The sequence below is a fragment of the Artemia franciscana genome, chromosome 19 (assembly GCF_032884065.1).
Source record: "Artemia franciscana chromosome 19, ASM3288406v1, whole genome shotgun sequence".
NCBI lineage: Eukaryota > Metazoa > Arthropoda > Branchiopoda > Anostraca > Artemiidae > Artemia > Artemia franciscana.
Window position 1 is genome coordinate 1,016,507 of NC_088881.1, and position 15,659 is coordinate 1,032,165.

At 36.6% G+C, this 15,659-nt stretch overlaps 2 protein-coding genes across 2 annotated transcripts in view; one reads left to right on the forward strand and one right to left on the reverse strand.

The window, feature by feature from the left end:
* The window catches only part of LOC136039145 (SH3 domain-binding protein 5 homolog), a 76,655-nt gene that overhangs the window by 43,030 nt on the left and 17,966 nt on the right, over positions 1 to 15,659 (forward strand). The gene's annotated exons all lie outside the window — the stretch shown is intronic.
* Positions 6,868 to 10,227, reverse strand: LOC136039665 (uncharacterized). Its single transcript, XM_065723566.1, has 2 exons — positions 9,836 to 10,227; positions 6,868 to 7,474 (listed from the first exon to the last, which is right to left on the reverse strand). The coding sequence occupies exons 1-2, from the start codon at positions 10,188 to 10,190 to the stop codon at positions 6,951 to 6,953; spliced, it is 879 nt and encodes a 292-aa protein (XP_065579638.1). The 5' UTR covers positions 10,191 to 10,227; the 3' UTR covers positions 6,868 to 6,950.

The window sequence follows — 15,659 nt, forward strand, 5'->3', positions numbered from 1 at the left end:
GGCCCCGGTGGTAAGGCTAGACGTCCGGTGAAATTGGATGCTACGGTCCCCCTCACTGTTGGAATTAGATATTAAAGCGCTCGGTTAAATCGGATGCTAGGGCCCCCGGTGGTTAGGTTGGGGGCTCCAATGAAATTGCATGGTAGGGCACCTAATTGAATTGGATGCTAGGACCCCATTGGAATTGCTTGCTAGGGTCCGGCGTCTTGGAGGTTCTCCCATTAGCGGGTCCTGAAGGTTTTTTAAGAATCAAAGAAACTTTTAGGTAACAATCTTAGAAATTCTGGAGTGAAGAAGCCTTGAAGCTTTTTATGGCACTTGGTATTAACCAAGTGACATACGAAATTTGGCAGGCATACCAGGGACCGGACCAGATTAAATTAGAAATAGTCGTTTTCCCGGTTTGACCATCTGGGGGGCCGGTTAATTCGGAAAAAAATAGAAAAATGAACTATTTTTAACTTACGAACGGTTGATCAGATCTTAATGAAATTTGATGTTTGGAAGGATATCGTGTCTCAGAGCTCTTATTTTAAATCCCGTATCTGGTAACACTGGGGGAGTTGGGAGGGGGAAACCTAAATTCTTGGAAAACACTTAGAGTGGAGGGGTCGGGATAAAACTTGGTGGGAAAATTAAGCACAAGTCTTAGATACATTATTGACATAACCGGAACGGATCCGCTCTCTTTGGGGTAGTTGGGAGGGGAGGGTTAATTCTGAAAAATTAGAAAAAATGAGGTATTTTTAACTTACGAACGGGTGATCGGATCTCAATGAAATTAAGAATGATATCGTGTCACAAAGCTCTTATTTTAAATCCCGACTGGATCTGGTGATATTGGGGGGGGGGAGTTTGGGGGGCCTAAAATCATGGAAAGCTCTTAGAGTGGAGGCATCGGGATGAAACTTGGTGGGAAAAATAAGCAGAAGCCTTAGATACGTGATTGACATAATTGGAACGGATCCGCTCTATTTGGGGGAATTGGTGTGAGGGTTAATCCTGAAAAATTAGAAAAAATGACGCATTTTTAACTTACGAAGGAGTGATCGGATCTTCATGAAACTTCATATTTAGAAGGACCTCATAACTCAGATCTCTTATTTTAAATCTCAACCAGATCCAGCGACATTGGGGGGGGGGGGAAATCTTAGAAACTACTTAACGTGGAGAGATCAGGATGAAACTGGATGGGAAGAATAAAAACAAGTCTAAGATACGTGACTGACGTAACCGGACCGGATCTGCTCTCTTTGGTGGAGCCGGGGGGGGGGGGGTGTTAATTCGGGAGAATGAGGTATTTGTAACTTACGAACGGGTGATCAGATCTTAATGAAATTTTATATCTTGTGCTTGTGGAGAGATCAGGATGAAACTGGATGGGAAGAATAAAAACAAGTCTAAGATACGTGACTGACATAACCGGACCGGATCCGCTCTCTTTGGTGGAGCCGGGGGGGGGGGTGTTAATTCGGGAGAATGAGGTATTTGTAACTTACGAACGGGTGATCAGATCTTAATGAAATTTTATATCTTGTGCTTTAAAGCTCTTATTTTAAATTCCGACCAGATCCTGTGACATTGGGGGGAGTTGGAGGGGGAAACCGGAATTCTTGGAGAACGTGAAAATTGGGGTATATTTATCTTACGAATAGGTGATCGGATCGTAATGAAACTTGATATAAGAAGGATCTTATGTCTCAGATGCTTCATTTTTAACTCGAATTGGATCCAGGAACATAGGGGGTTGGAGGAGGGAAACATATCCTGGAAAATGCTTAGAGTGGAGGGATTGGATGAAATTTGATGGGAAGAATAAGCACAAGTTCTAGATACGTGATTGACATAATTGGAACGGATCTGTTCTCCTTGGAGGAGCTGGGGCGTGTTAATTTGGAAAAAATTAGAAAAATTGAGGTATTTTTAACTTAAGAACGGGTGACCGAATCTTAATGAAATTTGATATTTAGAAGGAACTTATATTTCAGAGCTCTTATTTCAAATCCCGACCAGATCTGTTGACATTGGGGGGGTGAGCGAGAAATCGGAAATCTTGGAAAACGCTTAGAGTGGAGGAATCGGGATGAAGCTTGGTGGATAGAATAAGCAAATGTCGTAGATACGTGATTGATGCAACTGTACTGGATTCGCTCTCTTTGGGGTAGTTGGGTGGAGGGGTTCAGTGCTTTTGCGAGTTCGGTGCTTCTGGACGTGCTAGGACGATGAAAATTGGTAGGCGTGTCAGGGAGCTGCACAAATTGACTTCATAAAGTCGTTATCCCAGATTCGACCATCTGGGGGTCTAAAGGGAGAGGAAAAATTAGAAAAAATGAGGTATTTATAACTTACGAGTGGGTGATCTGATATTAATGATTTTTGATATTTAGAAGGACATCGTGACTCAGAGCTCTTATTTTAAATCCCGACCGGAATTAAGCCTCTGATGTTCGTTTTAAATCAATCTATTGATTCTTTTTATTAGAGCTCATACCATATGAGCTCTTGGCTTTTCCGGCCTCGTCACAAGTGCCATATGAGCTCTTAGCTCTTGTTTTCCCATGGCCCTCGTAGGTTTTTTAAAAAGAAACTATTAAGGAATTAACACATGGCTTATTTAGAAACGAGCCATGTATAATGTCATATATAATGCCATATATATGCCATGTATAATATAATGTCATGTATAATATAATGTCATGTATAATGCCATATATATGGCATCTATAATGTAACAAAACTAACACTGTCGTAACAAGACACCTGCGTCTTGAGAGGATCGAAGGTATACCTTGCTGCTTATATGGACGCCCATATAAGGGTACTGGCCGCTTGTATAGCGGGGGTATTGCCCGTTTAAAAGTAGAGAGGGGATACTACTATTAAAGATGTTGGATGTAATTAAGATGTAATAAGTAGAATAGCTAAGGCTTAGGACTTTTCTCTGAGTTAAGAAAGGTTTGGGAAGATGAGGCTACGAACTAAAATAGTTCAACTATGGCTCTGAAACGTGGATGCTTCGAAAGGCTGAATGAAGGTGGTTTTAAATCTTATTCCAGAGGAATTTTCTAAGGATAGATTTTAGTACCTGTTTGACTGGCTCTAAATCAAATTATGTTTGTTTTTCTTTTAGAAATGATGTTCATAATCTCCACAATTAATCGGAATTAACTCTATATTTCTGTTACTTATTATGCAGTCAAATTATGTGTGACGCATGTTTATTTCCTAAATTATATTTCTCCCGCCTCTTCTTACTATTTTCTTTGGGTTTGGGTAAGGGCTGGTCATTTTGGCTATCAGGTTCAGTCTCCTACCAGAAAAAGAGGAATTTTTTCCAAGGCCTAAGGTCAAACCATGGCTTAAAGTGAAACCGTCAACATCTCTGGCCATAGACAATAGTCCTTGAACAATGTACAGTGCTTCACGACTGCCCCCGTTTCATTTTTGGGTTTAAAAAACTATAACTTTTATCCAGGTAGCTGGAAAATGCGTAATACTTCTAATACATTCAGAAATATCTGCCAGACTGTCAATACCAGTGCTCTATCCACATGAAAAAATGTTTATTAGGAGTCTATTAGTGTTATTTTTTGTCTATTTAGTGTTATCACTAAATTTCTATTTCAGTGTTAGTCTATTAGTGTTATTTATTCTATTAGTTGTTATTTACAGGAGAATAACCTATGTTAAACTTTTAATAATTTTTTTTTAAATAAATAGATACAAAAATTCATCTTTTGCAAATTTTTATCAGGTTTCATCCAACCAATCCTCTTATTGAAGAAAAATGTACAGTTTCGTTTTTAGGTTTGTTGTTACTTTTAAAATTCAAATGTGCTTCAATTTAATATGTTTTTTTTTTAATTTGACTCTTAAACTTATGTAGCATGTTTGGTGTTGAATGGCCCTGGCCCTCTTCTCTTTCTAATTACTCTTTTTTTAAGAATATTCTTCAGATTGTTCCATGGCACCCTCTGGAAATTGGAGGGGGGGGCTATGAAGTAATTAAAAGGAAACCAAAGGAAAGAGAGCAGGATAGGGTTTCGTAAAAATGTGTTTTGCTCCATTGTTGGCTGCCTGCCAATATATTTTGACCCTTTAATAAGGAAAATATAAGTTCTAATTTGTAACTGAGTGACCCCTTTCCAGTTTTCCAGAAACATTTTTTCTATATGATTTGGTTGGATCAACAACAAAAAAGATCAAATTCTCCATAGGATTGAATGATAAGTAAATGACGATCCTTTTCAATAATAAAAGCATAAGTTCCTAACTATTGATAACATTAAATAATTGAATCATCTTTTTATCATGATCCTAAATGTGTATTTGTTTAATTGTAATTAGTGCAGCTATTAGTACACGAGAAAGTTCGTATAATTATAGAAAACACAAGGAAAACAACTGAATAAGGGACAATGTCAGTAAAAAAATATGCCATCAATTTTTGCTTGTACTGCAAGAGTATCCACGGGCTGATATACGAAGCAACTATAGTAAGATGGCGGAATAGTAAAATCTAATATTGAATGCGTATTTCATAATGAACAAATCTTATCTATAATCAGAAATGTTCCCCTGAACGGAATGCTGGAAATTTCTGTATTTTCCCGCTGAATGGATACGTTTTTGTGTTTTATTATCATTTTTATTCCAGGAGTGATTTTATTTATCTAATTAACATTTTGAAAAATATTTAATTTTTTAAAGTTATGAAGTATGGAGGTGTTAAATATATTGTTTTTGTATTCAAAATTAAATAAAAAATTATGTTTGATTTTCTTAATCTTAGTTTTGATGTTTTACTTTCAACAACATACTTTGATAATGTGTTGTTACAAACACTGTGTCTAAAGGCATTAAATATTTTACTTTTTTATAACCAAGTTCAATGCTTACAAGATTTTAGCTTACAAGCTATTGGATGAATAAATAAATAGTTTTTATAAGTAGGCCATTGTTTTGTGTATTTTTTGTAATTACTCACTTATGCATACTTCCCAATAACAAATACTATACGTAAACAGTGGGTAAGTTGTATAACTTAAAAATCTTTCCGCAGGGTGTGTAGGGGATTATTTTATCTCTAAAGACATAGGTATTGGGCCTTTCAACTATGCTGAACAAAATTGCTATCACAAAATATTGATCTGATGAAGTTGGGTAAAAAGTGGCATGGGACTGGGGGAATCGACCATTGGGTCGATACCATCACCCCTGGGAGAAAAACAAAAATAAAAGAGCAAATAAACACGCATCCGCGATCTTTCTTCTGGCAAAAATAACAAATTTCCAGGTACCAGTCCATAAATGGTTAATTGCATTTTTTTTCGCATTTGCAAAAATTCATATTAAAAAAAAGTGCACAATTCCACATTTTGAAGATTGGAGCTTGAAACCTCTACGGTAGGGTTCTCTGATATAATATATCTAATAAAAGGATTTTCAGGACATCTTGCTGTTTTGGGGGTGTTTCCCCTTTTTTCAAAAACCAGGCAAATTCCTCAGATTTTTTGTTTTGTGTGGGTAACAATAAACCGAAAGAATTTTATATATTTAAAGTCAGCATGAAAAGCTAGTACTGCCAGTGTAGCAATTATCATGATAATTTCATTTTTACTTTTGATGAATATTGGCCCAAGTCACTTTTTACTTCTAGCTTTTTATCCAAAAATATTTGATGAGACTCTCTTATGAGGAAAATGGCCCAAGTATATTTTCTTTTAAGAGTAATGCATTTTAATTAAATATATTATTAATTGTACAAATTGATCCCTTTGCCAGGAATCCATTTTGTTTAAAATTTGATGTATTTTGTTTCATTTTGCATACAATGTAATTGTTCTTTTATTTAAGTTTTTCCTAAAAATATTTAAAAATAAACTTATTTCTATGGAAAAAAAATCTGAAATATATTTCCTGTCACCCAACCATCACTGCTATTTTTGCCCCCCCCCCTCCGGGAAATTTTCTGCCGGCGCCCTTGTTCCCGTCTGGCCTGAAAGACCACTAAAACGTAAAACTAAATCGTATCTGTTATGCAAAGTAGGAATAACGCCTTTCTGGTAAAAATACTTATACTATTTTTACAGGGAGAGTTAGTAGGTCAAAGGATGTTTAACCGCAATTGGATCTTCATGATTTACTTTGATCCCTTTGAAGACAGCTTAGAAGCCAGTTTTTAGGAATTACCTCGGAAGTGTACAATCTTTAGGCGTAACAGTGACATATTCAGGAGTACATTAATTAGATCTTACAGATAAAGGGGCTAGTGTCAGAAAAAATTTTACTAGGAATTTTTCAATTTCCTATTGAGACTGAACTACGGGTACGTTTTACAAACCATGATTTCTGTTTACTAATATGTTGAAGAAGTAAAGCAGATGACAAATACGGATAAAGTGGATTAAACAGACATACAGGGGGGAGGAGAGAATGGGTAGTAAGATTGATCTGGTTGACCCTTTTCTCGAATTTTTTTTCCGGTTAAAAGGCTCAGAACTATTTTTGCTAACGATTTCTCAAAGTTTCTGTTGAAACGGTGAAACCTACCCATCGCTTTTGCGAGCCATGATTTCTGGTTATCAAATATATGTTTGAAGAATTTGTTTAAGTTCATTCCATCCTCATATGAAAAATTGTCTTATCCTTAGGCTTATCCCCGGGTTTTACTGTTCTCTGCACGCTCACACACACAAATAACTGTAAATGTAAATCTGTAACTATTTTATAACTAAAATAACAAGTAAATTATTATTCTGGTTGTTTGTCCGCTTGTCGCACGATGGGACGTGTTCATGTCTGACCCTGCAAAATAGTCAAGGTCTCAAATATTACCTTATGAGCTATTAGCTAAATACCATAGTATATAGATAAATATTTTATTTAGAAGGAATTGTCAATTAAATACAGATCATCATCTTGAGCTAAATAAAAAAATAAAATGTAACTCAAAGATTTTTCTGCAAAAGATGAGCTATCGGCTCCATACTCTCCATTTGCTGAGGAGTAACCGCAGGCTGTGCCACATCTCGTCTATATTTTGCTGGTGCTGCATAGGCTGGTGCTGAATATGACGGTGCTGGTGCTGAATATGACGGTGCTGGTGCTGCGTAAGCAGGTTTGGCTGTAGGGTATGCTGGAGCTGGTGCGGCGTACGTTGGTGTAGGCTTGGAATATACTGGTGCTGGTGCAGAATATGTCGGTTTGGGTGTGTAAGGAGCCTCATAGCTCTCGTCGTAAGATGTTGCTGGATATGCCGCTTCAACTTTTGGGGGCTCATACTCAATAGTTGGGGTGTATTGATAGTTTTTGCTTTTGGGGTAGCTGTAGGGGCGTCTGGCAAGTTTCTTCCTTAGAATAGCTTTAGCAAGTTTTGGAAATAGAGTGGGAACTGCAACGACCACTGGTACAACGACAGTGTTGACAACTACGACGACAACCACAACAACCACAGCTAGCGCCAGAGGAAGGGCTGCAAAAGAAAACTAATATTAGCTAACCAGCGGCCACATCTTGAAAAATAAACTGTAATAATGTTAAGTATGTGTGAGGAATAAGCACAGCTTAGATACCAATACAGTTATGAAAACACCTATCTTGCCCATGAGAAGCTTTTGGTACAGAGCTCTGAACTTGGCGCCTTTTCCAAGCCCGCGTTCCGACGCGTAGATCGTACTACAACACCATAGGCGGGAACGCAATTTTGTTTTGTTGCATACACAGCTTAGATACCAATATCAGTTTCCTGTTACCTATTAGATACCAGTTTCCTGTCTCCAGCCGCTAGCATCGCTACCGCGCACTGTGTCCCAAAAATAAATCGAGTTTTCATAACTGTATATTGGTATTTAAGCTGTGGGAATAAGAAACACGATGAAATTTGATTTTTGATAATGTAACAAGATTCAATGAGCACTTTATTTATGAAAGTTGGATCTTTCAAATAGATTGTTAGATAGAATTTAGGCCCTTAAATTGAAAATTGACTGTGAAACGAATCGTTTATGCTTCAAAGAAAGTCGCCGGTGTCAGTGTTAACAAACCTTGTCTTAGATCGAAGCGTTAAAAGTGAGCAAAAGGAACAAAAGGAGTATCCCTCCAGGAAACTTGAGACTTGGCTCGAGTCTCGAACTTAAATTCAAAATTTCTAATTCTAGCTAACATTTTTCTGTAGAGATTTACTCACATGTTTAATCATTTAAATTTCTGGCCTTGCATGCCTTTTTATTTAAAGGTAAGAAAAGGAGTATCCATTCGAAACGACAAAAAAACTTAATCAATAAGTATATGCGAACCAGAAAGAGCAAGCAGTATTTCGCAAGAAAAGTGTGAACATTAAAACTAACGGTTTTGATTTGACCAAATACCGCTAAGACTTTCTTTTTTCCTAAAGGTGGTCTTCGGGACCTTAAATGTCTAAAATATTCCTGTCGTCCTAGGTGAAAAGGTTTCTAAAAAGCACTTGATATCCCGATATTTGCACTATTCCAAAAAGTACAGCTGGGCTTATAAGCACAATTAAGTACAATTCCAAAAAGTTCCGCTTCTGCAATACAAGCGGGGTGTTAAAATCAAGAAGAAACCAAAACGAGTCATAAGACTTTTTTTTTATCAGCGGATGTTATCATGGTATGGTTTAGCGTTGACTTTCAATTTTGATAAAAATAAAAAGAAAATATTATGTAAGATAAATACCCAGGATCGAAAGATCCACATGAAATAAAAGCAAACAGTACAATACGGGGAAAAACACACACATGTGGTCCCGTTTCTTAGTTGCATTGTAAGACCAAGAATAATCCAATTAGCATTTCTCTAAAGTGAGTCCATATTCTGCGAAGATATTAACTGCCATTTTTGGTGTGGGAGTAGGACCGAAATAGGGGAGAAATGAAAAAAAATAGCATTTTGTGGATGGAAAGGAAAGTATTTGGCACAATTTTTTATTTTGTCGACCTCCCTCCCGCCAACAAGTTTATGCTTGGGACAGTTCTTTGAATTTGGGATTAAAAATCAAACAGTAATTACTGTAAATTTCTGCATGTTCCTTGTGAACCTCTAAAGTTTGAAAAAAGTAAGACAAGAGTCACACTCAAATGACATGTAGGACGGGTGGATAAGGTAGGCCCATATGCAAGGGTCGTTCAGCCTTCCTAAAATACCTAGATCTGTTAATTAACTTTTTTATTTCTTTTAAAATCGTCATTTTCTGTAACCCATGAAAAAAGTAAGTTTCAGGAGGCTAATGCCGATTCCTGCAGTTTTATTTACGTAACCGATGAAAAATTGTACATTTGTTATACAAGGTCTGGTTTCACTGAGAATTTTACCCTTTAGACAAAATCTAAAATCTTAAAAACCTAAAGTTTAGACAAAATCAAGTCTTATATTAAGTTAAGAAAAAATTACATTATAAGATGTTTTTGTTGTTGAAAGATACATGAAAAGTCCGGGCGATTCTGGGTCAAACAGAAACATATTGATATTTCTAGGAATCTTCTCTAATCTGAGATTTTTTTTTTTCACAAATAAAATTCTATTCAGCTCACCATCGTCGATAAGGGTCTGTAATTTGTTCTATTTGAAAGTTTTATCACTAATTTGTAATTGAGAAAAAAAAATTTTCTTCGTTTAGCTTTTGCGTAGGGAGGATTTACATGAAAATTGTGTACGTTCTAAAGGCGTTTTCACTGATCGGGAAGAGTCTTAATTTTTTTTTCTTTGGGGGGGGAATCTTGGAATATAGCGAATTTATCAGCATGTTGCCTCCCTGTGGAGGCTACTTATAGCGCAAAGAAGAAAACGACTGGAATAATAACTAAAATGAACTCACCGAGTAGCAACAGTGGAAGCTTCTTGTAGATTTTTGTTACAAAAAGTTCTTCCTCTTCCTCCTCTTCTACTGCTCCTTGGCCCTCTAAACCTGATATACTCTGAGGGAACGCAAACTGCTGGCCAAATCCTGGGAATGCTCCATTGAACGGAACCATACCAGTCGGGAATCCTCCCATAGGAAATGGGGCTAAGACACCAGCTGGAGACATCATAGAACCGGCTCCATTTGCACCAAGTGATACTGCACCTCCTGTTTGTGAACCCACGCCTGCTGACCCACCGAGCCCTGCTGCACCACTAAGCCCTGCAGCACCCCCCACACCAGCTGAACCTTGTAACATTGAAGGATCCATATCTTGATAGTGTTACTTCAACAGACAAATTTGAACTGATTTCGATTTGAAAACTGCGGGTATAAAACTAACTTTTTTTGAATAAATTTGGTAATTGGTCTCATTGGTAATGAGGTCATTGAATTTTATCTCCTTGTTTTATAATAGGACGTCCCCCTGAAGCTCATTAATTATTTACATTTTTGGTCTCTAGTTATGCTTATAGGATTTATTCATATTAAATCAATGTCTCTTAATTATAAAGGGGCAATAGGCAATTATATTTAAAAAGATTTAGACTTGAAAATAGGCGCTTTACTTTATTTATTTGTATCTGCTTATTTATTATGTCAATAAGATGCACACTCTTCTATGAAAAGATTTTTTTTTTACTTTTTTATAAAATTTGTTAAAATCCCCATTTTGGCTGTGTATTGGGTAAAGATCTCCTTTCTGCATATCCATGGTAATTCAGACGATTTCTAACCTTGACTATTTTATTATCCACTTCACAGCCTATGAGATTGGGTGTTCAGCTGCAATTTTGTGACGGGCTCCAGCTCATGCCGGAGGTGGGGTCCGACAATGGAGACAATCCTTTTATAACAATTTGGCATAAATATAGTCAATAATAAAATGGAAAACATTTAGTTAAATGTACCTTCACGGTTGAGGCCTCATCCCCCTTTAAATCTCTTTTTTTTATGAGTTTCAACATAACATCATATATATTTTACATCCAAGTCTGATGGTTTGTTTGTTTTTTTTTTTACTTTTTTTATATTCTCATTGAAAAGGAATAAAAAAAAGCAACAAAACTGTCCCCCTCCTTTCTAGATTTTGTGCAGTACATTTTTTCGTCCATTAAAAAAAGAACCCGTGTCCCTTTCTTGAAATTTTGGGAATAGGATGCCCTGTGTGTTTACTCTTTATTGTATATTTTTTTTACTACCTTTTTATCTCGATTTACTATTTTCTGCATATGGACGACAACATTCTTTTAATGTGTGCGATTGTATCGGGGAGCAATGCTGTAGCTATGACAAGAATTCGACTGGGACAAAAAATACAAATTTGGAGAAAAATTCTGGAATGTGAATCAGGAAGCAAAGATGCATAGTTTCTCTCAAGTTTGGAAAATTTTTTCTATAATTTGCTAGACAAAAAAAAGTCTTGTGTCTCCTAATTATTTTAAACAGGAATCAAAATAAAACTGTTCCAACTCAGAAAGTACATTTAATAGAATTTATTTAACAATCAGTTTCTATAAGAACATACAGTTATTTTTCCCAGGCTGGAGACAGAAAATTCCCCGTTTTTTTCTAGATATTTCAAAAAAGGTGGTTCCCAAAATCATCACGAATCAAAATGCCCACGATTGGATAAATTTTAGTTTTCAGTCCTTAATTGGGGATGAGACGAGGGGTTGCTCACTTCCCGAACCCATGTACACCGGGTGCCGGGAGGCACTGGGAGGGTGCCATTTCATCCTAGACATGGTAAAAGGTGACAAAAGTGGAAGGTGCCGTGTGAGTGACGGGAGGTCCCGGGTATGAGTGTACACCCGGTGCCGGGAGGGTGCCATTTCATCCTAGACAGGGTGAAAACTGACAAAAGTGGAAGATGACGGGAGGTGCCGGAATGAGTGTACACCGGATGCCAGAGAGTGAGCAACCCCTCGGGATGAGAGCGACAGGAGGAGTAGAAGACGAGTACCAGAATGACGATAATCGATCTGAACTTGTATAATATCCATTATAATACAATAGGCCTACTGGTTAAAGATTTACGAGAAACATGTGTGGCCTATTGCGACGCGGCTAGATGCCACAAAAGCGTTGCGCTTTCTTGAGGAAGCCTCTGACAGATACGGAGCCCCCTTGGAACTTTTCTTTTAAAGCTTGAATCTGCTCATCTTTCCAGACCATTCATCGGTTCCTTCGTCGGAAGTCGGCTCCAGCACCGATCTGGAGGAGATCTGATTCCACCTCGTCTTGTATGGTCTGAACTTCTCTCAAAAGTCGAAACAAACGTGGTCGGGCCGAAACTCGTCCGTTGAGGACTCGGTGCCAGGCCTGTACGTGGTTCGTGGTCCGAGGTCCGGTGTTATCATGTTGATTCCAGGTTTTGAGTGGATAAGTAGAACTCGCACTTAGTCAGGTATCTATAAAGAAAACAAGAGGTGTTATTTTAAGATTATACTCGAGATTATCGTCTAATAATTTCTTTAGATAGAGTCGACAGTAGACCGTAATTGGGGTACGACAGTAATCCTTAATTGGGGGTGAGACGAGGGGTTGCTCGCTCCCCAAACCCGTGTACATCGTGTGTCGGTGCCAGGAGTTGCTGGGAGGGTGCATTTTAAAGGCATTTTGAGTCGTGGACATTTTGAGTGTTAGCCTTTAAAAATAGATCTACATATCTCAAATTCCGATTTTGTATGAAATTCATCTCTTTTTTGGTTTATTTTGCATGTAAGCTTGGCCCCAGAAGTAGATTGAAACAAATCTGATAGTGATACGACTTGTTGATACGAATTTTCAAAAATCATGTTATCTGCCAGAAGGGATGGTGATATATAAGGCATATTTAATTGCAACTAGAAACTTGTCCTAGTTCTATTACTACCAGACACAATCTGTAATATAATGGATACGTAAAGGGAGGGTCCCTAAATTTTTGTCATGAGGTCATCTAGAAAAAAGGGGTATAGGATCTTAATTGGCTTGAAAGCAAAAGCTAAGTCTACTAGCTGTGCCTTTTGTTTGTTGTTTTTTTTTTTGGGGGGGGGGGGGTATACCCATTCTGACCTTTGTAACTTAAAGGCTCTCTAAATCTTGTCACAACATTTAGCTTTGTTGAATCTCAACTAAACTTAAACGTTGTTTGGTGTTATTTCTATCAGTCAAGATATCTATCAGTGCAAATTGAAGGATTTCAGCCGATTTCAGGAAGTAAAAGCGAATAAAAAAATTATGAATTTTCGGAATTATAACCCAATCATACTTTTGTTGAGTAAAGACGGGGATACATCCCTTATTATTCATCTGCGAGTTATCTAGCCAGAAGGAGTTTTCAAGTTCCAGCCGAATTTGACGGGAAGCAAAAATGAATTTCACAGTCTTTTGAGGTCCTCACTCATTTAAGTCTCTACGAGTGAATACTGATCCTAAGTTATTGTCGTCGCGAATACTATCAGTGTAGGCTATTGAATCCCAATGACATCTGAGAGAGGTGAGAGCAAGAGTCCCAGTTCTGCCTTTTAGAAATCCATGCTTGATAGAATACACTTGAGGTGAGACGGTCTTCAGTCTTGTAGTCTGGACATTTACCGGAAGGGGTTGTCGTATGCTGACGGAATTTGATTGCTAGTAAGACATAATGTCCCAGCTACGTCCTTTAGAGAGCAGGGCCCGATTTTGATTCAGAAGAAGAAAAGAGGGTCCTTAAATATATATTATTAGAAAACTTACTAGAAAGAAGATCTGGATTTCAGTCAAACGTAATCAGAAATAAAATATATAATTACTGTTCTTTTTAAGTCAGGGTCTAATTTGTTTTTTGCGGGAGGAGAGGAAGTGTAACCTTAATACCTTTGTAACATGACAGGAGGCGGTCTCTATATAATTACCGTAAATACTTGTACCATAATCAGTGGATTTCAACCAAACTTTGTGAAAAGTGAGCGTTGACTAATAAATAAAACTTGATTGAAAGGAAGAACCAGTCCCCTAATTGTGTTTTCGGGTTCCAGAGCAAATCCTACCTCTGGGTAATTAAAGAGGGGATAAACGCTTGTTATAGGGACAACTACAGGAACTGGTTGTCAGATTTCAACAAAATTTGGTATAAAGTGACAACTGATATTCACAGGTTTTTTTGTTGTTTTTTTTTCGAACCTACTTAACCTCTACAGGGGGAGGGGATCTATAATTTTGATTCCCTGGACACCTTTCATCTGCAATATTATGTTTAATCTCAAACAAACAACCTTATTTTCTTATTGATCAGTTCGATGGTCTTGGGTCAATTTGACCAATGGGGGGGCGATAGGATCTAAATTCTAGTCCTCAGAGTAATACAACTAGTTATGCCTTTTCAGAGACTAGGATCGATTTGACTTCTGTCGGAGAGGTGTGAAGTGGGTCTCTAGATTGTTTTCATATGCAAATTTACCTGAACGAAACGTTCGATTTCAGAAAAACTTGGCGGGACTTCACAAGTATAGTTACATTATGCCTTTACATGGTTTCCAAGTGATCTGACCTTCGTGTAAGAGGGAGTGGGGCATCAAATTATCTGTTCAACAGCAACGGTTATTGTATCAATTGTCTTGTGTTCAACATTGCCTCTCTGGTTGCTTTGTTTTCGTCCCTTCGAGTTGAATCCGACAAACGTTTTCATTTGTCTTTAAGCTACTGTGACCCATGGGTCATAGTTACTCCTACACTTTAGAGAGCTTTGGCCCCAGAGATATAAGTTATTGATTTTTTTTTTATAACTTCCATTGTGCATACAAATCGAGCCTGTCTGACTTCATCTAGAGTAGTATATATATATATATATATATATATATATATATATATATATATATATATATATATATATATATATATATATATATATATATATATATATATATATATATATATATATATATATTTGTTAATATTTGTGATTTGGTAAATTTTATCATATTTAGTTTACCTATTGTTGCTAAAAAGAGGGATATATTAACAGGATAAGCTTGTTTTGGTGTTACTTGGTTGTTTTACATTTGCTGTTTTTTCTTTCATAGGCATGTATTTTGGGGGTGATACCTGACACGGGGATGCCATGTATATTCTGTGGTAGCCACAATACTTGGCTGGGTAGAGGATTTAAAGTGGCGAAACCCTATAGGCCAGTGTATTCTCCTGATGAGCCCTTGTGTTGGGTTGTTGCCTCTGAATTATTTGTCTTCATTATTTTTTCTATTGTTTGGTAAATGACGACTTATACTTATTGACGACATGACTGCCTGTCCATGGATTATTCTTTATGGTTGATTGTGTTTGGCTATGCTGTTTGACCTATGTGATTGTATGGATGAGTAGGGTTAAGGCCTCATTCAAGTGCTGGTCTATATTAATCACTAATTTAGGAAAACAGTCTTCCTTTTCTCCTTCTGTCTTTTTTTTATGCGTTTGTGCTGTTGCATTGGTGATTTCTCTTTTCATGATATATATATATATATATATATATATATATATATATATATATATATATATATATATATATATATATATATATATATATATATATATATATATATATATATATATATATATATATATATATACATATATATATATATATATATATATATATATATATATATATATATATATATATATACATATATATATATATATATATTTATTTATTTATTTATTAATACCAAATACGGTTAGCTTTCAAGCTTGTCGCAAATTAGTATATATATATATA

Bases quoted from the DNA above. Each gene is read 5' to 3' on its own strand.
- LOC136039665 (XM_065723566.1), bottom strand. From the start codon at position 10,190: ATGGATCCTTCAATGTTACAAGGTTCAGCTGGTGTGGGGGGTGCTGCA. The intron at 7,475-9,835 runs GTGAGTTCATTT...TTTCTTTTGCAG, and splicing joins GCTTCCACTGTTGCTACTCG to CCCTTCCTCTGGCGCTAGCT.